This window comes from Cydia pomonella, chromosome 5 (genome assembly GCF_033807575.1).
Source record: "Cydia pomonella isolate Wapato2018A chromosome 5, ilCydPomo1, whole genome shotgun sequence".
In the NCBI taxonomy this organism is placed as follows: domain Eukaryota; kingdom Metazoa; phylum Arthropoda; class Insecta; order Lepidoptera; family Tortricidae; genus Cydia; species Cydia pomonella.
Genome location: NC_084707.1, coordinates 17,127,130 through 17,152,603, shown reverse-complemented (window position 1 = coordinate 17,152,603; position 25,474 = coordinate 17,127,130). Strand labels below are relative to the sequence as shown.

At 40.1% G+C, this 25,474-nt stretch overlaps 1 protein-coding gene across 2 annotated transcripts in view; it reads right to left on the bottom strand.

Moving 5' to 3' along the window:
- LOC133517889 (T-box transcription factor TBX20-like) overlaps positions 1-25,474 on the bottom strand; it is a 50,039-nt gene that overhangs the window by 12,863 nt on the left and 11,702 nt on the right. For both annotated transcript variants that reach the window (XM_061851358.1, XM_061851359.1), the window contains exons 3-4: positions 3,612-3,885; positions 3,053-3,217 (exon numbers count right to left, since the gene is read on the bottom strand). In XM_061851358.1, coding sequence (XP_061707342.1) covers positions 3,053-3,217; positions 3,612-3,885 — 439 coding nt within the window. The remainder of the gene's footprint in view (positions 1-3,052; positions 3,218-3,611; positions 3,886-25,474) is intronic.

The following is a 25,474-nucleotide window of genomic DNA, read 5'->3' as shown; positions in this document are numbered from 1 at the left end:
CAAAAATAGTTACCTACACGATTTCTTTAATCGTTTTACGACACATTTGTCTTGCACTAAGCATCCAACTTATTCCTATTACTTTTGGCCCTGTTGACACCGATTTTAATAAGATATTTCTAAGGATTACCATTTTTATAAAACTCCATTGAAAGAGTCAACATAGACGGTTGAAACAACTCTGCAGGTTACCATCCGCGAGTTTTTACTCCAGAATCCTCAGTGGAGCTATCAATCATAACAAATTCACAAGTCATCGGCTATTAAAAAACACATTGTGTGCATTGGGGATGCGCGAACGCTAACAAACATTGTCACCTCGCAGCGAGTCGAATCCTGGACAAAGGTTTCTCACAAAACGAGCGAAGCGACAATGGCCCGGTGGGTGTAAAAATGTATAAATATTGAAGCAGGTTGGAGCGCGAGCGCCGTTTTCCCGGGAACCACCCCGCGGCGCTGCGCCCGCGCCAGGCGACGCACAGTCTCACACCGCGACACACACAAAAAAACTATTCAAGTTTTTTGAGCAGTTTTATCTTGTCTTATATCAGCGTTCCAGTGTGATAAAGCACCAATAATGATGTTTCATTTCAAACCGATTTAACAACGTCTCGCTTCGATATAAAATTGTGGTGACACTTTTTTCATACGGGCAGCTAAAGAGATCCGAGTCTGCTGTAAAGCAACTATTCAAAATTAGGCTGGTGTTTCATCGTCTGTATAATGTTTTTAGGTTTTTTATACTCATCTATAACGACGTATTCGACTGCTCTTTTAAAAGCTTAAAGTTATGCAGGCTGAGCCATATCGATCTCTTGGCGCGCAGGTGCAAACATGCTAAGTGTATTCTTATTGTTGTAAGGGATTGGTTTATCAGTGACACTATCTCCGCTGTTCGACAAATGTTTTAGCTGTCAGAGATGTGACGTCAGCCAAATCGGGCCAGCGGTGCGCGCGCGCTGCGATCGAACCGCCGATATCGCGCTCTTTACTTTGTGAAGTGAGTAGACAGATATTTTAGATTTGCTACGAAATACTGATTATACAATTGCCGTGAATAAGCATTCGTTTATTTATTTCCAAAAAAATACTTGATCATTGCGACGCTACTGACTGCAGCGGCTCATTTAGATAATTCCATGTTTAAAGTGCAATGTTCCCTCTGTTAAGGTCAGATTCTGGTAGTCAATCTAGAAGTGCATTAGAATCAATAGAAACCAATGTGCATCGACCCAAGGGAGTCATCTGTAGCTATCGTAGGCGGAGCTTCGATAACATTAACTACGAAGGTCGTTATAAATACAGACCTTAGCTAAATAGTCTGGTGCAAGTAAAGTTTTGCTATCAAAACAGAAGGTATGTATACCTTATTTACATTAGTTATTTTCGTGGGTATCATCTGGAACCAGATATAATTTAAAAATGTCGAGATAATTGATGACAGACTATTTCATAACTGTAAGACAATGAGTATATTTAAGTAACTGAAATACAATAAACTAAGCTTTCACTATGTTTCGTTTTAAGCTTACAAATGGTCCGGAGCAGCTAATTAAGGGGCGAATGAAGATTTATGTACCGCGTTGTCGATATAAAGTAGCTTCCTTTATGAACCTCAAAATGTCCTAATTATTTTACACGGGAAGATACAAAACGAGAAGCGTGGAGAGTGGAGACGCCCAAACGCTCTTGTGACAGAGGATTAATTGTGCATGGCGACATATGCGGCGTGCGGCCGAGGCGGCGGTGAGCGCGACAGGCGGATAACCGTTTAATTATTACATTTTAAGACAGAATTTATAATCTAATTCGTTGATGATTCTATTCTCTAGCTATTAAATATGTATATCAACATATGATATTAAAACGTAGTGCGAGCATCTCAGTCGCACTCTAGTCTTGAACTTTCTTTTCCTTTTTAATAGATTTTTCATTTTGTTCCAGCAATAGCAACTGGTTTGTTTATTATTATTATTATTTTTTATGATACAGGAGGCAAACGAGCAGACGGATCACCTGATGGTAAGCGATTACCACCGCCCATGGAAACCTGCAACACCAAAGAAGATGGGTTTGGAGGGGGGGGGGGAGCTTCATAAACTTTCATAAACTTTGGTTATAATTCCACTTGGCTAAAAATCCATAGGTACACATACTACTGATCCTTTACCTTTATCAGATGTTGAATCATCAAGTCCAGACCAACTCTATTCAGCAAATCGTGATCCCAATAATATAATGGTGCTTTGAATTGTTATTTTTATCAACTATGTAGGTACTGTGCACCCACCAATATGAATCGATATCAATTAACACGCCTAGGTATATTTACGATACAAGTCAATAACACAGCGCAACGATTTAATCGAAAGACCTAAGCACAGCAATTGCAGTTGAATAGATGCTTAAAGCTCGAACTTGTACAAATTATCGAAATGAATACTTATATGGAAACCGTTCAGTAATGTGACGTGCATAGCTGGACATCGTTTAAAGGATTATATTTAGCGCGCGTGAAAACTTTAGTCGTCGCCGTCGGGCACGCGTCAACCGCGCTATCCGTCCGTCGTCGCCTCGCCCGCGTGTGGCCGCCTGATATACAAAAAATTATGTGCCACCTCCCTTTGTTCCACTGGACATACCTTTCAGCGGGATGCAATTAGTGTCGCGGAAATAGAACCCGTCGATAGTCAGTCGACGCACACGTATCCCAAACGTTTAGCTCTCAGATCTATTTCGGGTATCAAATAGATAAGCCAGGCAGATCGATCAATCAGTCCTTTTAGCACGGTGACGTTTATCACGCGCATAAAACATTCTGAACAGTCGTTTGAGGGAGCGCTTGTGCTTTATGTCAGCTGTAAACGTTAGAGCTCTCTATAGGTAACAAACTAGTGTAAGGTGGTCTAAATCTATGAGAAAACTTTATCCTGATTTTAATTATGTCCCATAAGCAGTAAAATCAGCAAACCTGCATAAATGTACCATAGTGTAGTTTGCTGTACCATCTTTATCACCATATTACTGTACTAGCATAAAAAAGAATACTTACAAGTTGATTCTGGTAGGCGGTGACGGCGGTGAAGACACACTCCGGGAAGATGAACGTTTTGAACTCTTCTTGTTCCAGGTCTGTGATCGGCGCGTTGATGGCGCCCTCGCGTCGCAGCACCAGGTGGATCCGGGGCTGGTACTTGTGCATCGAGTTTAACACCAACTAGACAAAAAAGGCAGCGTTAATTTCATAATCTCATATTGATGGACATATTATTGTTGGGTATATGCTTATTCTTACAAACAAGGAAGCACGGGGAAAAGATAGCCCTTATCCTGTGCCCCGCAAGGTGTAAGTTGAGGAGGTTATGATAATACGTATGTGTGTACAATCGACGTCAAAGATATGTTGACACTTTTGCACCTGACTCTTGTAATAAGGTAAACAATGTAAACATATTATTTGCCGTTGACTGTACTTTGTTGATGATTTTCAATACCTCCCATTTGAAACATAGGTGTACAAATCGGCTACAACTGTTTATCGTCCTGTATACTAAGCGTTATGTTAACAAATATATAATTCTGAAAGGTAAGTATACTTTATTTTAACATACTTGTCCATTTTTGTCCATCTCATTGTTGGTAAGTTTGACCTTCTCGAAGGAGACGACCTGCTTGCGTAACTGGTCGCCGGAGAAGGGCGAGTCGGGGTGCGGGTAGAGGCGCGCGGGCGCGGGCGGGTCCGCCTTGCCCGCTACCAGCCACGAGGAGCGGTGGTAGGCGTAGCGGTAGCGCTTGCCGTCCACCGGCACCACGTCCAGCAGCACCGCGTAGCGCGCCTCCGCACGGCACCCCGCGAAAGACACGCGCACCGTCGGGAACATACGTCTGTAACAAAATAAAAATAAATTTTAGTATACTAATACCTAAATAGTAAAAAAAAAACAAGACTGGTTAACATGGTCAGCATAAGTTGTCATTGTTCCTCGCTAACCAGTTACCAGTTAGATTTAGAACACTGCTCCTGAACAGTTTAACTGCTTTTGCCTAAATTCGTGGCTCCACTTCGTGCGTCTTATTGTTTTTCTTTCATTATAAAATAGATATGTAGTACGTACCTACATTAAAGGGTTAGAAGACATGTCATTATAGAAAATATAGCGTCGTGTAATGATATTGTAGATAGTGTGACTTAACGCAGATGTTTTAAACAATCTAGCGATAATACAGTAGGTAATTATTCTGTTTTATCGACCATACACTTCACCAACAGTCTACTTAACTGTGGTTTAAAAATGTATAAGGGTAACTCTGCCTCGTAAATCATAACAGTTGGTAATATTTTCGAGCATGCGAGAAATATTATGCCATCAAAAACTCCATTGCTATCAACATTTCGCGACAAGGAGAAGGGTGCATTAAGAGAATAGTACCTATAGGTAGAGTTACATAATCTTTTACAACAGTTTTACCTACGTCAGTTTATTTATAAGACGTATGCGTTATTTAGTGTCACTTTCTGTGTCATTTGGAAATATGGAGTTATTTTGAAAATGGACTCTAACATGACGAAATTATGGGTGATCATCCGATTCAGGAAATGATTCGGAAGATACGCGAAAGTACCTTAGGTACCTCTCCCACACTCTTCCGGCACGAGGAGTGCCACAAGGTGACGTGGATCTCTCCAGATGGCGTAACACGGAACCAAATTGAACATATTGCGATCAGCCGTGATCAGATTTGATGTGCAGAAACTCCGGGACCCCGAGTGTCGTGAGAACTTCCGCCTATGTCTCCGGAATCAGTTCGAGCTCCTGGAGGAACTCGAGGACGAGCAGATGTAGGAGACCTGGACCCGCATTCGCACTACCTTTGCAAACGCTAGCGAAAAAGTGCTCGGGTATTCTAATCTAAGGAGGAAGGTCTGGATGCTAGGCATAACATCAAGACCCAATTACTGACCTCTGTAGAGCCTCAAACAGCCCGCTTGAAGGACAAATACGGCACTTTTCGATCTATGATATAGAGAATCGCGCGTCAAGATCGCCGGAAAGCCGCTGATGAGCTGGCAGACCGCGCCAATACCGCCGCTAACGGCAGGGACATGCGCGAGTTATACGACATCATGCGCTCTCTCAGTGGGCGTGGTGCTCGTGCAGTCAGGAAACTGCTGAAGGGAAGCGACGGTAGCTTACTATGTACAGCTAGAGAACAGCTGCAACGTTGGACGGAGCACTTTACTCACATTTTAGACCAAACCCAGTCACCGGAACCGGAGTGCAGCACCTTTAGCGAACCTGCCTGGACATTTCAACCATGCCGCCATTATTTGATGAGGTAGTCACGGCTTTAAAATCCTTGAAGCCGGGTAAGTCGCTAGGAATCGACAATGTGCATGTTGATATATGCTGAAGGCTGATATCGCCACATCTTCAACGCTACTGTATCCCCTAATAACCCGTATATAGGAAACTGGACAAGTACCCGCCTAGTGGAAACAAGGACTCCTGGTGAAAGTCCCGAAGAAGGGTGATCTATCGCGGTGCGATAACTGGCGCGGCATCACACTACTTCCAGCTGCTGCCAAAGTCCTGGCAAAATTCCTCCTCAATCGCATCGCACCAAAAGTAGCTGATACTCTGCGCGAAGACCAGGCGGGTTTTCGCCTGGGTCGCACCTGCACTGACCATACTAATACCCTACGTATCCTTATAGAACAGTGCTTAGAATGACAATCGGAACTGTTCTTGCCTTTCGCTGACTTCGAAAAGGCCTTCGACACTGGAATGGAGCGCGTTGTGGTCTAGCCTAAGCAGGATCCCTACCTGTATTGTCCGCATAATACGCTCTTTATACGAAGGTAGCACATGCAGGGTGATCCATGAGAAAGAGCTTTTAGCGCCGATACAGATATCAGCCGGAGTAGGGCAAGGGTGCCTTCTATCACTGCTTTTATTTGTGATTTTCTTGGATGACGTCATGCGTACATGGGACATGAACGTTTTAGAGGACTTGGACTACACGGACGATATCGTGTTGATTTCGCCTACTCTTGCTCATCTAGAAGCCAAACTTGAAAGTCTTAAAGAAGAGGCTGATAGAATGGCCCTGCGAGTCAACAGACGTAAGACAGTTAGCATGCGAGTTAAGTCAAGTACAACGGATCCGCTGTCGCTGGGGGGTGAGAACCTGGACTCAGTGTCAAAGTTTGTGTACCTGGGGAGCGTACTATCCTGCAAAGGTGGAGTGGATGAAGACATCGACAACAGGATAAAGAAGGCGAAGGCTGCGTTCGCTCAGTAAAAGGCTGGTTGGGAGTCAAATGTGCCCTCGCGACGGGTTAAACTTTCCCTCTTCAAATCCATTGTGAAATCTGTGTTGCTTTTTGGCTGCGAAACGTGGAGAGAGAATAACTAATAAACTTCAGGTCTTCGTCAACAAGTCCCTCAGGTCGATCCTTCACGTTTTCTGGCCAAAACCATTCGAAATCAAAACCTATGGAGTAGGCCGGTAAACACCCATTGACGAAGAAATCGCGACACGGAAATGGAGATGGATAGGACATACTATTCGAAGAGGGGAAACGAATAATGCTACCATAGCTTTCGCGTGGAAACCTCCGGACGGAAGCCGTGGCTCCGGGCTTCCTGTACACTCTTGGCAACGGTCCGTCTTAAGAGAGCTACGAGCGGTCGGGTTGAGCTGGAGCGAGGCCAGAAGGCGAGCTGAAGTTAGGAAGGCGTGGCGCGAGCTTGCACCTCTGGGGTGCTTTAGGACAACAACAACAACCTTAGGTACCTACATGATTCTAATGTTTGTATGTAAGTAAATTTGTCACACTATTTAATACATTAATAAAATTCCATGCTTTATGTTAACTGACGACACTGAACTGAAATCTGTAAACTTTTGGTCCTGTTACCCAAATTAAATAATATTCAGTACATGTCGTTCCAGTAGACGGCGCACTAAAGTGTAACACATGTGCAATTTATTTTTATTTTGTTTTAAAGCGTGGACTTCCTCGATCCATTGTTATGTTAAAGCGTACATTTTCGCGTTAACGCAATTATTGGACAATTACTTGGTTGCGTAGCAATTATCGCTCGCTGAGAGCGCGGCAAATCGTCGCCGCTCATTAGAGCTCGTATCGCGCATTATCGCAACTAATTAGTATATTGCAGTGCACCGGATAAGTGTTACATTACATGCGTTTCAACGCATGAAATAAACTATTAAAACACACAGAGAAACCCGCAGAGTGCGTGACGACAGTGTCGCTACATCATTAAGTCGCAATTTTTTACTTACATTCTTACCGTTTTTGTTCCGTAATTCCTCTTAACAAAACCTCAAGCATGTATCGTAACGAGGGCGTATATATTTATTCTCCCCTTATAGCTGAGACATCGTCAGCAATGATAAATATTTAGACATAAAAAGTAGAAATTGAACCACGGTAAAGACAAAAATCGTTTGGCAACAAGTTATAAATTGTAAGACTGCGGTGCGAACCACTTCAGGCGACTTTGACTCTACAGAGCAGCCCCCTTCCCCTTCTTAACGGAGACATTTTTAATGTCACCCGTTGGAGAAAGATGAATGGGTACACATTTTGTAGAAGTGTATGTTTTTGTTGTTTATTGTAAGTAAAATTGTGGTTGGTCGACATAATAGCTCTTATTACACTCCTATACCGCTGCGGTTTCCTGTCGGAGTGTTTTGAATAGGGAGGAAGGCGCAATCATACAGTCGTAAGTTATGTTATACCACTTCATTACGAACAGTTAACAGAGCTTTCAAAAGCGCTAAATTAGAAATCAAATACAATGAACAAACATCGATCGACGATAATAAACTTGTTATAAGCAGAAAAGAGTGTCACAAAAAGTGGTGTCGGTAGCGGGCGCGTGAAACACTATCTCTAAATCGACATAAAATGGTAGTCATTGAGGCGGCGAGAGCGGAAACAACAAATCTTTAACTGTAAGTTGATACGCCACTTCGACTGACTGCCTCTCACTTTTAGTAGACGGCGGCAGCGGCCCAAGCCCCCGAGCGAGCGGGCGCACGCTTGACAATTCGCTATCAAAGCTTGCGCAACGCAACGTGACTACGGAATGCGGCTTCTGACCCGCAAACTAGCATAAGAACATTCATAACACGGGATCAGCGCCCACCCAAGTCGTTTACTAATATTGTGCAGACATGCTTAATTTACAATATGATTTTGATTGGTTTGATTTCTACAGAAAATGTTATGCCCTTACGGCTGAACGGCCGCATCACGATTTAACGAACTATAGATATTCATTCGGACACTCTTAGTTTAAATTCAAGCGTTCTAACGATTTTACAAGATCGAAGGACGGAAATAAGAAGAGCATTAATAAGATTTATGCGCGTTTGGATGTGGTCGCTCGCGTCGATTTGCAAGACGCTTCTTATAGCCTTCAGGATGGTGCATGCGTCGCCGGAGCGCGCGCAATTGCGCACAGCGTTAATGGCGACACTCGGCGCACCGCGCGATATATTACCGCAATGATATATGGCCACCGACGTCGTTCATCATTCTACCACCCAAAAGTTAGCGGAAAAGCGCGTGAGACCAAAAAGACGAGACTCGCATATGAGCCGATTTAATGAGCAGATATCGCGAACAGAAATAAGGGGTGCTATTTACAACGCCTCGTTATTGTTATGACATTGTTAAAACGCATGTCTATGCTTGGAATCTCAAGCTGACATCATAAATTAATCCATTTGTGGGTATTGTACGCTTCATTGGACTCACTATGTTAATTACATATTATAATACTAAATTCAGAAAATACTTGTAATAGGTAGGTACAGATATCATAATTTCAGTTGCAAGTTAATACACCTAAACCGCTTTAGTTATTAAACACCAGAACAATACAAACTAGATTGGGTAAAGACGCAGCTGCAGTAAGCATAAATGTACTGCTGCTATGAGAGTATTTTTAAATAAAGACTATTATTTCCGGATAACTAATAATTATTACCTAAATACTTAATACAATTCTCGTTTTTATTTTAAATCCGACATTGTTCCATCAGTTTAGTTAGGTCTAGTAAGTAACGCATCTGAGTGCGCTGCCGAGACACTACAAGGGTAAAATTAGTAGGTTGCCAACTAAGCGAGCGCGAAGCGTCGCGAGTGGGCATGTCGTCTTAATTAGAAAGCCGAGGTGCGAACTCGTCAATCATTGTTCCTCGCTTCTGCACGCATGTGATGGACTATTGGAATCTTCTCAACCATGCATCCTTTTTATTTAAACTAATTACGTATAGCAAATTGCTGGCGCCGTTTTGTATTATTCGTTTTTTAAGTGCAGCTAAAATGTAGTTTCCAGTTACTAGTAATAATGTTATTTCGCAAGTGCTAATATGTAGGTATTGGACAGGTATTAGGCTAAGTGCTTCATGATTTCATGAAATGTCGTGAGTGGGCTTGTAGTCAAATTTTAAAAGCGAGCGAGGTGCTAATTCGCCAATTCGTCATTCCTCGCTAGAATATCACCTGGTTTTCGCTTCGTTGAAGTATTGGCTTCTTTTCAACCTTATTTTTTACAAACGTTCTTTCCTACGCTACCCTGTTTATATGACCAAGATAAATTTTACTTTGCATCATATGTACATATACATATTCTTTTCTACGCCTGTTTGTCTCACTTAGTCTATAGTTAACCGGTAAACAACAGCATTTTTCGTTATGCAACAAAGTATAGGCAAATAAATATTTACTTAACTAGACTACCAAGACAACTATTTTACTTTTACTACCTTGTTTTGCGCGCAACAGCGTAGGATACATTTATGCTAATACGCAATAAACGAAGGCTGTTAGATAAAACTTAATTCAACGTACCTAATTGGGGCATATACCTAGTTTGTTTACATTCCAACGCCTTATACGTTACGAGTGATTAATAAAGCAAATTATCAATTACTGTGGTACATAAAGATTGATTGTGTAGCACGAATAGGCTGTGTGTATGTGGACGACATTATGCAATAGGAAGCCGTCATTAGCGCAGTGTTATCACGTCGTGCCGTGATTAGGGTCCGCGCAGCCAATCCGCGCTCTGCGTCTAATTATACAGGAACGCTTTATTAATAGCAATTACGCCGCCATATTGCCGACGCGATTTAATTAACTCGATCCGTTGATTAGAGACAGATGGCGCGAGATTGCTGATCCGGAGCCGCTCATTAGCGCACTTTTGGCGCTAGCTGCTGCTTGCCTACGCGTGATACTGTTATCTATGTAGATATATCTCTTGTATTATTAACTTTAATCTATTGTAGAGGTATTATGAGTATTAATGGACAGTAAAGATTGCAATCATAGGCGACCAGAACTTCGCACAATATTAGTTTCATTAGGTACTATACTAGGTACGCCACCCACACTTTATTTACGTAGTTTTGCTGACAAAGTTTTAAAATATCGCTTTTGACTACAGTATACACAAGTATGTAGGCAGAGAACAAAATATCCTATTAACGCAACTCCATAACTGATCATACAAATATTAAGGGCATCGCATTAAAATGCCAATTCATTTTGCAACTAAATTTATCTTATAGGGTGCATGGACGGGCAGCACAGGAGACGTCAGATTTTTGGCGCGAGGAGTAAATGTGAAGTTTATCATTCCAATATAGCCCACAAGATGGCAGAAGCTACTATGCACAAGAAAACGTACGAGAATGGTAGATGGCAGCACTTACTTTGGCGTGAAGTGTCAATATACATGTTTATGTTTCCGATTCAGGCCACAAGATGTCAGACCCTCCAAAGCGCACGGTCCATATACAAAAACGACCTTACCTAAACTGCGTTTTATTACGTTAATGTTGCGTTAATGTGCTTTATTTTGAAACCACCAGTGTGGTCGATTCCTAACAGCTTTATGAAGGCAAGAAAATATTCTCTAACTAGTAGTACGAAACGATATAAATATATGTAGGTGGATACAGCTTAGATAACTACTGTCAGTGACTGCACCTCGCAATGCGTGTGCGCAGAGCCATGTACGGTCATTACTGCGAATTAGAATGAATTAGCGGTAATACTGGCTAAGTACTGCCTAAGTGATTCCTGTCCGGTGACAACAATCTACCGTGGTGGCCTATGAATATTTCATCAGCTATAATCACTTGCAGATTATTTTATAGTTTATTAGATGACTTTTGATACTGATTATAATAAGCTGTTTGTAATATTGTTCAGATATTCGTTTCTAGCTTAATATCTGGCCACACGATTAAGGCTGCGATCAACTAAACGCCGAATAAAATTTGCTTAAAATAGTATTTGATAGGTATGTAGTTCGTTTTCCATGGCGGCAAAAGCTCACGCTACACAATATCTCAACTATTTTCGTCAGTCCGTATATTCAATGTGAAGTCCTAGCCTACCTTTAAAAATAACCTGCCAAGCTGAAGCGTTGAATATTATAAGTAAATATAAAAAGTTATAATTATAAAAGTATATTAAAAGTAGTAATAATATTAACAGGCAGTCTAACTAAAAATATGTGACGGATTTCTAATTAACTTAGCTGCGCTGTAATCTGAAAACATTTTGTAACAAATCTATGTCACAGGTCGAGTTTCAAAGGGGCGACTGTCATACAACAGTTTGAACGCGCGTCTCTCGCAGGCGCTGATCTGTAACGAGTCAGATCCGTCGGATCCAAACGACACCCGAGCATCCATCACGAGTTGACGCCATGACGCGACTGGATGCTGAAATGCGAGCTCTTGGCAGACTAGCTGATGATTTGCAATGTTCGTGGGCCGGAGTCACATGCCGCGGGTTTCTTGTGAAATGAAATTGAACCTTTGAAAAGATCATTTGTCATAGGTGCCATATGAGCATGTCAAGAATGTTACAAAATTAGGTATGTGCAAGTAAAAATGACAACAATAATTATGCGAAAGCAAAATATTTCCACTGACAGATTTTCAGTAGAAGGAAGGGTAGTTTATATATTAGCTTTACTGCAAATAGGACTTATTCCGCAAGAAGTGGTAATTAAGGTGTTATAAGCAAGTAAATAGTTTTAAGTGTTCCTGTTGCATCCTGCTCAAGTAAATCTTGAGATCTGCCATTTTAATATGCTTCGTGTCGTAAAGATAAAATATATTGAAATGATAGATCTCAAGATTTATTTAGGTATAAGTGGCGGGCACACAACATTTATTATGCAGGTTGAGATTATGACGGAAAAGGGCGTAGCACCGTGTACCTGGCGCGACGTCCTGATGACAAACGACAGTGTACTCCAAGATTTTCAATGACTCTGTGACCTCTAGAACTTGCTAATTTATTACAAATTAATTAAGCTCATGAACTATATGACATCACTTTGTACGGACATGACGATAAATGAAGTTCAATGCAGCGATTGAAGTTAATTAACACTACGAGTAACAACTATCGTTAAAAATAAGACTGAGTATTAGCTATGTTATTTAATGAGATCGATTCAACTTTTTAGTATTTTAATTATAAGGATCTTTTAAGCATGTATCAAGTCTGTTACTTAACCAAAAAACATCTAAGACCTTGTCGATTTTTTACCGCATCAGTCGGGCATGACGGCCGGCGTTCGATCGCCGGTAAGTTATCTGCGATCTCCGTACTGACAGAGATATTAATCAATGGGATTGACAAAATCGTGCGAGTGTCGAAAATTTGACGCGGCCCGCGCCCAGACCTCCCAAGATGAGCGATATTTCACCCGCAGCGGACCCGCCCCTGTGCTCATTATTAGCTCTAATTTAGCTCTCTACTGATTTTTTCATACATTTAAGAACAAAATAGTTTGCGTCATTTGTGTCTAACGTTTGCAATCTATATGTGTGCACTACACTATAATACTTATTCATAATAATCATCATAGTAATTACTTCTTACACAGTTATGGAATAGTTACATGACCAATGAAAATCGGCGAGTAATAAAAGTATTCCTGAAAATACAAACAGCCAAAAAACTGTTATTACAGTTTTTGATTACTTCTTAAAAGGATTTGTTATGTAAAACTATTTTCTAATGATAATTATACTTTTCTGTTGCTGGGTAAATACGGGATTCTTTTATTTTACGTAGTCTGCTGATTGCACACTACACAAGTACACAAGATATTGTCAACAGCACTGTTTCAATTCAATATTGTACCAAACATATAACAACCCTCGAATAAAAATGTTTATCTGAAACATAATATAATATTTAATTTAATAAAACTAAAAACTATGGTCGCGCAAATAGGAAATTATAAGTTGCGTGTATGTCGCTGTAACTATAGAATACGGCGATCACAGATGGCGCGTATAACTACGAATTAGCGGCAACTTAATTAGTGAATTTAAACAAATGCCGCTCAAAGCGAACGATTTTAATTGTTGAGTGCCGTGAGGTATAAAACGTACCCCTTATTAGCTGTAGTTTGGCGGAAGCTTTTCTCATATGTTTGTTCGGGGTTGTAATATTATTTATTAATATTTATTTTAGTTGCCGATGAAAATACCATTTTTAATCATAATTCTGATAATATTGGTTATAAACAGGTAGGTTGGTATTTGTATCAAGTAAAATGTCTTTTTGGGTGAAATTGTTGTTAAAACCAATGACAAACATATCATAATATATTCCGAAGTCTCCGAATGTATAAATAGGTAGGTACTGTTAAAACAACATACAATGATATAATTAGAGTACCTACACCTGGCGATCTCATTGCCAAAAAGCCTATTTTTAAGTAAAGATGCATCTCCAACATCGCGCATAGAACCCATTACTTAATGTACCAACAAAACGGAAAAAGCTAATTTAGTTCCGACGTAATATGAGTGAAAAAACCGGGAAATAATGTGCCCGAATGGGCCTCTTCACATTCCCTGCTATGAATACGTGGTGGAGCACTGGGAGCGTCGGAGGCGGGGCGAGGAATTCGACGAATGTCTCGAGGAGGACACTCATCACTTCCAATTCCAACAGAACACTCGATCAGTGCCACACAAGAGATATTATTAACAATCATTTGCTGAATTAAGCGAAATAAAGAACTCGACAATATGCTTGATATTGTACCAAATTGGGGACTGTGGTATTTCTAATTAATGTCAATTAGGTATATGTAATATCAGCTTTAAGTTAAAATAGGTTTATTTCTTAACCGGCTTCAAGATTTCAAAAGGAGGAGGTTCTCAATTCGGTTTTAGGTTTTTTTAAATGTTTGTTACTTCATAACTCCGTCATTTCTGAACCGATTTAGAAAATTATGTTTTTGATTGAATTGAATTGGTCCCGTTTTTGTCAAAACTCAGTTCTGATGATGGGATCCATGAGGAATCGAGGGAATTTAAGAGTTCTCTCGATTCCGATGTGAAAGGCATACGTATAGTGATTTTTGTATTTTCATCAACAAATCAAGCATTTACATTTAAAAAAGTGACATTTGATGAAGTGATGAAGACTGCTAATGATGATCAGAATGGAACTCTTCAACGACGCATAGTTCTTCTTTCACCGGTCTCCCTCATTGGAGTCGGTTTCTATTCTTAAAAATTATTTATGTTGATCGTCATTTTAAGTTTTATGACTAAGTGTGTATGGCTAGAGCCAATGTTGGCCGAAAGTTAATTAGAATTGAAAATATTGAAATTAACCATTAAAATTAACCATGGTTAATTTTAAATATTTTCAATTCTAATTAACGTTCGGCCAACACTGGCTAGAGCTAAGAAAAATGGCAAATAAACTGTATATATACTCGTAAATAAAACAAACAATTAATTAATTCAGTATTCAGTTAACTCATCACAACACATTTTCATTTCGCCTCTACGTATAATTTTCTTTACACTCAGAAAAATATAGTAGAGACCACCAAACCAACCAACCAAGCGCTACAAGCGAAACCTATCCTATCATTCTTAAATTAATATACCTACCTATATAGCAAATTTATGTTTCAGTAAAGCCTAGAACAGAATAGTATTCACAAAAAGGATAACAAAATAGTGTTTTGCACGCGCTGAAGTGCCAGGGGCGTTACAGCGCAGTCAGCCGACGGTCGCGAAATTTCTCCTCTTTCTGTTCCTATTGTCGCCTTGCGGTAATGGTGTCACATTGCATAGCGACGTCCGAGCTCTTCTTGTTTCCCGTGTATTTCGGTCGGTTGTAAATTTTACGAGGTGTTGCGGTGTCGTGGGTGATTCGTTATTTAGACATGAAAATCAACATGTCACTTCGATAGGATTCACAAACCTTGTAAGTGAACACGGCTATGTAGTGATACTAGTAACATAGCCGAAATGCTGTCAAACGAAATTTTACACACTGGAAATCCAATAAAGTTGAATGCTACTTACTCACGTGGTGAAAATTAAACGAAGATTAGAAGTTTAACGAATCCATTAGTTCGGGCCGTAATTTAAAACAAATGAGGAAGACTTTATATATCTGCTTTTTTTTACTTTTTTTTAATATCCTTTAAAATGTGGTTAAAAATGATTTTAATTGATTTCTTTAATTATACTTTACTTTTTACTGTATTCTTTCATTGAAAATATATCAATGGTGGTAGTCAAACAAACGTTGAAATGGTTTGTAACTAATTTAGGTTTATATTTTAGATTCAATAATTGGTTAATAGTCTAAAATTTACAACTGACAGCCAGAAAATGAAGTATCAATTTGCCTCTTCTCGTTTTTGTGGTCTATGGCAACACCTGTGCACTTCCGTTCACAACACCGGCGAAGAGTTTCGCAACTCGACACCGAAATTGGGAACTTTGGCGACAATATTGCGAAAACTGTCGCTTGCACCCCCCACGCTACCTAATTTACCACTCGCACCACCATTCCTTTGATTATTCTTACCACCCTGTTCGTATGTTAACATACCTATTAGATTTTTCAAACAGGAAAATACATTGAATATAATCATGCTTTCTTACTACAAACGTCACATCATTGGAAAGCAAACGTAAACAAGAATGACAGTTTGTTGTTTTGAGCTTAGAAAGATGTTAAATATGGTAATGTTGACAATATTATATTAGCTCTTTGTTATCTGTTTGTCTATTTAAACAAAACAGTGAGTGCATACATATTACCTACAAATTGTGGTTCTGAAATTCAATATTGTCAAACGTGTAACGCTGAAACTGTAAGGGCGGTTTCAGACTAGCGATTTATACGAGCGTATGCATACGCGCGTGTACGCTCATATAGGCCAAATGTAGGGGAAAGTAACGCTCGTGTAAGCTCGTATAGGCCAAATGTAGGGGAAAGTAACGCGCGTGTAAGGTCGTATAGGCCAAATGTAGGAACATATAACGCGCGTGTAAGATTGTACCGATGAAACGACCGTATACGCGCAGAAAAAATACGCTAGTCTGAAACTGCCCTAAAAGCTTAGTTTGGGTGTCTCATTGTAGGATTGTAGGTACAGTCAGCATCAAAAGTAACGGATCAGATCAAAATTATCTACCATTCTCTAAGAGCTTAACAAAAAGAGATACGAGTATGTCTCTACATGTAGTATAATTGAACTGTGTGATATTTTTGATCTATCTCTATTTGGTAAAGCGTATTCCACGGTATCAGATACTTTTGGCGCGTTGTTTCATCCGCTACTATTGATGCTAACTGTACACGAATACGTCAAATGTATTGTGGAACATACTATGGAAACAATGCCCGTGGTTAAAAAAACTGCTTATGCTACCTGATATGAATTATTTAAGGCGTATTAGAATAGTCTCTACATGCTGTAAGATGAGCCTATTGAACACCGCAGCTGTCCATTGAAAAAAGTAGGCGTTAACAGCACCTATTGAGACAGTGTAAACCTGTGGATAATAGATATTATGCAAATTAATTTTTGTATGTTTAAGAAATATCGAACAAGCCATTGTAAAGAAAATCTATGAATAATGGACGTAATAAAGTAAGTACGCTACGACATGCGAGATTGATGACTGGATGGTACATTTGCTTGACAAGTTAAAACCATGCGACGCAAATCTCCAGAAGACGATGTAGTATAAAGCGTGTGCACGTCTCAAGAATGTTAAGTGTAGCTATAGCTACGTATGTCAGCGTCTGGCTGGAGACGTGCCCTATGTCTGCGGCTGCTAATGTCGTCAGTTCCGGGCCGGGGAGGGGGGAGCTTGGGGAGGCACGTACTGACTGTTAAAACGCTACATGTCAACGGGGAGGCGTCTCCCGGCCAGGGTTACCAGACATTACAACTTTTCAGGAATTATTAGATATTTTTCAGGGCTAGATAAAAAATAAGGTGGAGAAACGCGAAGAATCGCGTGGCTGTATAGTGTATGTCATATTATTGATTACGGGCTCTTGAAATGTATTTTAATTAAACATATCACGTACCAGTGTTGGCCGAAACGTTAATGCAATTGACAATTATCCATTACAAATTGAACCGTAAACCATAACGGATGGTTACAATTTAAGGTTCAAATTGTAATGGGTTAACGTTCGGCCAACACTGTCCCGTGCCTTTTACTGCTGCGGTTATAACACTGCTACCTGAAATTTAGGGACATGTATTTAAAATAAAATTATATAAGTTTATTTTTAGGAAAAATATTACAAATTGAACATAAATAACATCCCATTCGCCCATTGATGGGCCAGGAATTTTGTTTAAGAAACAGGGATAATGCCAGGAGTTTATGTACGTAATGGTATGTGATAACCCTACCCCCGGCTGTAATCGCTGCGATGGAGGTCCGTTGATAATGTCGTGACCTCTCGCTGGATTATTGGGGTTGGGCCAAACTACCGCGCGATTATTTGCATACTCTGGCATTGCTCGATTAACGGCGGTTTGCTAACTTCAAGCTCCAGCAGATGTGTCATAAATTCCATTTATCGAATCATCGGTATACTTATTTCATAAAATTACCGTAACAGAACAAAAAACTAGCTTTGCTATTCATAGACACAAAAGTTTGTAAGCAGATCTATTTAGGTACTCTGTTAAGCTTAAAGCTGCGACCAGACCAGCGGCACACCGAGTGCCGAGCCGCTTATAATATATCTAAGAACAAAAAAAAAATGAATGTATGAAATTATCGGCTAGGCACTCGGTCCCGTTCTCAGATCTTGACTCTCCCACATGTCTGGTCGCAGCTTAGGTATGTAAATAAAATTTGACACAAAAATCGTTAGGTACATAAAATACTCTTTGCTCAAAACCATTCCATAACATATGGAACTGCGATTAACGAAAACAAAGTTGAGGATAGAGCCAGTAGAAGAATACCTATTTCAAATTGAAATTGTCATTATGACTTTATGAGTAATGTGTTTTAATGGCCGGTGGGCTAACAAATTGGCATCCGACAGCAGCAGGCGACAGCCCACACCGGCGGTTAGTGCAGCGCGTCACTCGACACTTGTCGAGATCAAACGGACTGCGCTTGTCTTGAATGATGGCTAAACTTGTCTAGACCGTGCTTTATGACTGTTAAACAATAATACAGATTGTGCACGGTTCTATGAATTACTTTTATAGTGCTTAGTACGTCGTTGGTGGTGGAGGTTACCACTATACTTCACTGCAATATCCTGCCCGCTGGGCGCGAAGGGAATGTTACTGTAAAATTATTTCATGACAGTACATTTTCAGTAACATATAAATAATCTTAATTGGTGGAAATACATGCCCACCGTAGTTCTAACATTAAAGTGAAAAAAATTAAACATGCTGCTAAATATTAGAAGCCCATTTTACTCATGCTATGTTTGGTATGTTATTAACTATAATTAATAGCACTGACATAATTAACCCTTACTTATTTTAGTTTGTTACATCCAATTAAGTTTCTAATTAGAACAAGTCCAAAATGTTCATCGTTAAAAATGCTTACTTTTGGAACATAAGTAATATCGCATAGTTTGCCCATACAAAAAGTGGTACCGGATGTCAACAAGCAAACACGAAAGGGCTAGTCTCTACATAAACATTTTCCGCGTACTTACTTCCATAAATTAGTTCCCGTGAAGGCACGGTATAAATACCCGCGAAACGCCACAGTTCACTCGCTCATTACTAAGGTACACTAATAGTTTTATTTATTGGCTTCCTGCGCGCTCCACAACAACCGCACCACTCCTATACCAAATTATTGCTTCCCAAACAAAAGCGGAATATTTTGGCCCACGAAACCCTTTTCACCCTCATTAATAGTCGATATCGGTCGCGAACCAAATATACACGTATGCCACCCGAGGACAAAACAGTCATCAATATAATAAGCACCTTCCCGTTTTGTCAGGCAACAACCGATGCCGCGCGTCTCAGCAAAAATTACAAATTACACCTTACTAACTTTCCCAAACGTTTATCCGAAAAAACTTATTCGATAATCACCTATCATTACTGGCGGGAGGCGTCAGACGACGCACACAAAGGGCGTCGGTGGCACCGGAAGAAAACGACGAAAATTAAAAGTTTCCACCAAACAAACCAACAGCTGTCATATTAAACCGTCAAAGTAAAGATTACAAATGAAATATTCACGGTGAAAGCGGGGTTCAGCCCGTGGTTATGTAAATAAGTGGCTACGAAAATGTACATAATTAGTTTACACGTTTTCTCCGAGACACCCTTAGCCCAGGAGTCTCAGGACGTCGGGTGCCCGCGGCATATGCGGGGCGTGCGGGGCGAGATCAGTCGCCGATATACATGCTAAGGGTGCATTTACATGAATCACACATCTATTACAAGCTGTATTCTAATACCCTACATGTGTTCTCTTCACATAACCTAGATAATAGTTGATAGGGTTGCGTGCTTGAATTATTAATCCATTGGAAATTAAAAGTAGGTGTAATTCTTATTTGTAACGAGTTGCTTTTTTGTAAGGGCTGAATGAAATAGGTATATAGGTACTTTCAGCTCGATATAACTTAATTGCAATCTTTTTATTTACGAATTTCTAAACCCTTGTTATCACAATTAGTCTTCAGTCACATTTATACACCGTACTTTAAGAAGTAACTATATTATTAATTAGCAACTTCTATTTATTCTTCCATGCCTTCCTGTACCTCCACCTTGTATAATCATTATGTGGAGAGCTTTTCATAAAATGTACAGGCTCTAAAGATCTCTGTCGCACGAGTGACAGCTAATCTCGTAATAAGACACGAATCAAAGTGAATTCGCGGTGCGACGGACGGGGATGCGCGTCACCGCTTCAACGTCGCGTGTTCTTCCTTCTTCATTCTTTTGTCGTTTTCAGTTCCGTCAAATAACGCGTACCCGTTTGCATACATTTTCACCGCGCCACCCAGGTACGGTGAGAATTCGCCCCGCTCTCCCCCCGACGCCGTCTTTCACGAATAAAATTAGTGTCGGCAGCGTGACACAAACTGAATTTAAGCTAATTAGATATTTATAAAGAAATTTCCGATTCAGCAGCAAAGTTCAAAATTTGACTTTGGCCCCGCAAAGAGTTTGGTGGCGTTTTCAATTTAAACTTGGAACAAGTTAAATAATGCGCGAGTTGCGGCCAACTCGATTCATCTAAAGGTTTTAGTAGGTTTTAGTGAAATTAGCTTTTGAATTCAAATGACTTCGGAATATCCGTTGGGTTTCAGCTCAACTTTTAGGAGACAATATTAATCCGAGTATTTATTAAAAGTAACTTGAGCTTATTGCGCGCTTGATAGGAATTAAACTCATAAAGAAAGCTTAGGGTGGCAGTGGGGGTAGTTGTAAAATAGTGAGGTAGGGTATGAGTGTTGAGACATGTAATGCGTGGCAATGGTCGCGGCTCGTGTGCAGTTCGCGCGTTCGCCCACCTCGCGCCTAATGTCCGGGCATAAATCAGAGGTAACAGCCCCCCTCCCCCCGCGCGGTAAGGCACCGCCGATAAAATTCCAAATTGTTTTCTCGCCCCCGGTGGGCGCCGCCCTCGGTTCGCTCTTAAACGCCGTTTCAAGTTGCACTTGTGAATCGCACTTTTTACTGTTCTTGAAATTGGCGTTGCGAATTGCTTTTCGACTTCGTCCATTCAGCGTTTATATAGCGACGGTGGATTTATGTTTTACGAATGTAACCGAAATCGAGAATGAATTTTTCGCATGACTTTACTATTGGCACATCGATATGGAGGCGACACGCTGGCATGTTAAATGCGATCCAATTAGAAGATTAAGCGTTGACAATTACGGTGTCGGGTCGCGATCGTATATCAACAATTATCGTGCGAGCGCGACAAATGGCAAGCGGGCGACGCCGACGCGCACCTGTAAGCGCGGGGAGCGCAGCCTCGCTACTCAAGCGACACCCACACACACTTAAATCCACATTACATCTTTCATACAAGATATCAAAGATTGCATGCGCCCCCTGTTCCAGGTGTCTCCTCTGGTAGAGAATGCAGGAAAGTGCATATGATCATCTCGATGAAACCAGTGCGTTCACAGTGCGCCGCCATCCTGATGGGTCCATGCCATGTGCTTTGCTACAATGATTGAAAAGCGATGCCTGAAGTTTTAAGTGTCATAGTTGATTTAAAGACAACGCAAGCTGTGACAAACTGCTAGTTTTCGAATAGTATATATGTGCATGTAGAGACACGTGGGACGCGCACGGTATCGCTCTATAAATTGTCCGCTAGTTCTGCGGATTGGACACGCGAGCTCTGTACTACTCGTTCGTAAATAAAACACTGGCAAATACATTATTTGTACGACTTGATGTTTATGTGATGCTTGTTTATAGTTTTTAAAACACAGATTAAACCTATCTCAAATGCATTTGACCATTAAACGTGTCTTCCAGTTTTGATACCATCACGAGGACATACATTACTTATGGTGTTTGAAAATAAAAGATAAATAATGATATTTCTCAGTTGTTTTATAATGCTAGTAAATATTACTTGAGCAGCGCACTCGGTTGTGACAGCGCATGAAATTATTAGTGATTAGTGTTTTAATTAAGAACATCTTCAAACGCTGGCGTGATAAAATACACAAGAAATGTCTACATTATACAACCTGTCTTTAGAGAGAATAGAATAAAGCAATATTTTAACCGGCTATTACTCACTGTTCAAATGTTTCATTTTAAATAAACGCTTAAAAATTAAATAGTTTTACGCAAAAATATCGCAGCCACATCAGACGCGGCGAAAAGCTATTCATTTTATTGTGCAAATAAATATGTATATCTCTCTCTATATTAACAGAATGGTGTTGAGAAGTAAATCAAAGACCGCGTTGTCTGCCAAGTCCGTGCGCCGATTAAAGCGTTGGCAGCCTTCCGGCAGACATCTTCACCGCGCTGGCTCGCCCGCAACTTCTAAACCACCGTAGAACCCTTAGGTCGGAACTCCAACACATATACAACAATACATTCGACCGATAGCATTTGAAGCAGCTCTTTGAAGTATTGTTCTCCCATTCGTACTGCTCATTTTTAGATAAAGACGGCTTTCGTGTTTAGTTTGGGTTTGACAAATGAGCCTAATGATGGGGGCATGGCTCGTTCGACACCTTCCAATCAGCCCGCCCATTAGATAAGAGGGCTTACTCGTATATATATGTAGTGCATAGTACTCAACCACTCCTTATTGGTTATGACTTACGTATTGTTATTTTATAACTAATCTTCTAGTGTGAAAGTCTTATCAAGAGGGCAACAGATACCCTATTTTGGGCTAGGGACATTAGGGATCCAAAAATAGGGGACAATATTAAATTAAAATTTAGTATTTATCTATATCAAACCACGTCTGACCATAAATTCTATCAAAAACCAATAACTGATAGTGCGAGTTTCACTAAAACTAAACCCGCCAGCATCAGTTGGACGCGTAATCGGGAAGCTGACAAACATCAAAATATTTGCACACTGGATGAAAAATAGCCCCCAGTTGAATAAAGTTCGAAAGAGCCACACAATGAGACAGGTTTTAAAACGCAGCTTACCGCTCCGACGCGATTAGCATACCAACTACTGGATATTTACATTATTCTATTACGGCTGTTATGATAATCTCTCGGGGTGAACCGAGCTAATGTGCGCGGATTAAGCTCTTCCATTCAATTGGTGATGCACTTGTCATAAATAACAGACCTTGTTGTGGCACGGCTCCTAATAGTTACTGTAGGTATTATTTTATTTGGCTTATTTTATCTGGATAAATGTTTCGAATTCTTTATTTTGGTGAAATGTTTATTTAAATGCCCAACTTCATGAGAACAAAACCTATAGCGTATTGCCAGAGACGATTACGATTTGATGCACATATGTACCTAAGCAAAATACTTTGGCAGACTTTGGCTTGACAGGCATTGAATTCTTACTTATTATATTTTTCACAAATTGTTGAACACCGAATGTCATCTGACGTCCTCGATATGACCCGACAACTCGGCAGATCTCCGCGGAGCAATTCAATTACAGTGAAAGATCCCTCATAAGCGAATCGTTTTTCCGAGTCATTAATTTTTTCGAACGACACGGGGCCGCGTGATATGGCGGGGTGGGTCCGGCGGGTATCTCGCGAGATAATGCTGATTTATGTGGCCGGGCGACGGCCGTGATTCGTCGCGCATCGTCGCCGCGACATGCGAGCGACGCGTCGTCCCGTGTAGAGTTCGCCTCCTGTTTGCTTTGCTCCCGCGGCTCGCGTCGTCCGACACACATTCGTGACGGTTAGTTGGCGAGATTTATGCTAATCGACGGGGCCGACTCAGATAAGCTCCCGTGACGGTGTGTGGCAAATTGTCTCCCATTGCGACTTCCCAAAGCCCTTTGTAGCATTCGCTATCGCGTTTAATCTTTTATTAACTCGCACGACCGTAACGAACATATCGCTAATGCAGAAAAAGAGATAACGTGGGCGAATCATGACGATACATCGTAGCGTACTAAGAAAAGGTAATAGTAACATAAGTAAAGTTTTTTCATGCAATGCTTTTTAAGAGGCAGTATGAAATAACACAATATTATCAATCATATTAACGCATATTGTGTTAGTTAGCATAGGTATAAAAATATTGCATGCGTTCAATGCGTTTCCAGATGTCGTGTTTTATGGTGCGAGGTAGAAAAACTGAATGCCCGAGGCGTCGTTAACTCGAGAACATTATAAGGAATAAATAAGTAAGGTATTAATACTGCTTTATAGTCCGTGAAAGAGCGGGCATTGTTTAGTGCTCCGTAGGTACTCGGTTTTGTGCCCATTTATATTTCGTTTAGCGGTAACGTAGTTATTTTAAACTCTTCGCATAGAGTAGTTATTACCCATAAATACTATTCAATAAAATGGTAACACAGGACATTAAAAGTTATACATATACAATTATTTAGGCAATAATTATTTACTATTCTGGAGTAAAATATAAAAACTAAAAATTGTATAAATATTACCTAAACTTACATCCAAGTTATTCTTATAAGTTTAGATTAACCTAAAAATTATAAAGGATCAACATTTACCCTTTTTCTTTAATTAAGGATGTTCTTATCTTGTGCTATCAAAATATTGATTAAGCATTAAGGGTTGGCAAATTACAAAAATTGGAAAAAGAGGAAAGTGCTGTGTCGTTAGTCGTTATCGATAGATTAGGTCGCGAATTTGTCACGATCGGCGGGCTGTCGCGGTGATTTACTGCCTCCGATAACGGCGCCGGCGCACTGATAACGAGCACCTATTATAAATGGTGTGAATATTGCTAAATATATAAACTTCGGTAAACTTGATATTTCATGTTACTTAAAATATAATATATCCCACCAATAACATTTTTATGTAAAATGTTGCCAAGACGAAACCATATAAACTCGCACTGTCAAAAATTTAGCAGATCTCATGTAGAGACAAGCTTCTAACTCTACAAGCCCTAACTTCACAAACTCAACACCTTAGTCAAAACATAAAAATTTTCAGACCTCTAGCATCAAAATTTGTGGAACCCTCATACAAATTTTCATCCCCTAGGTTAAATGGGGGGTAAATGTTCCAAGTTTTAGATTATTATTGTTGTTTGATTATTATACTTTAGATTATTATACTAGCTTATATACCAAATTTCAGCTTTTTAGGACTTCAGGAACTACCCTAAGAGTTTTGATGATCATTGGTGAATAAGTGAGTGAGTGAGTGAGTCAATGACGAAATCGGGTTTATTTTAGATAGCAATAAAATCTACAGTCCACTTTTGACACCCGAGAATTTTGTTTATCTGGGATAATCCAAAACCGCTTCGTTAAAACGTAGGTAATGCCCTTACGATTCGCTTATGTCAGATAACCAGCTTCAGTAAACAAAAATATTGCTTCACAAACAAAGAATATTAATTAAAATATAATTTGGGTCATATACATATTCTAATAATTAGTATATACTTAATTATAAATTATAATATACTGTT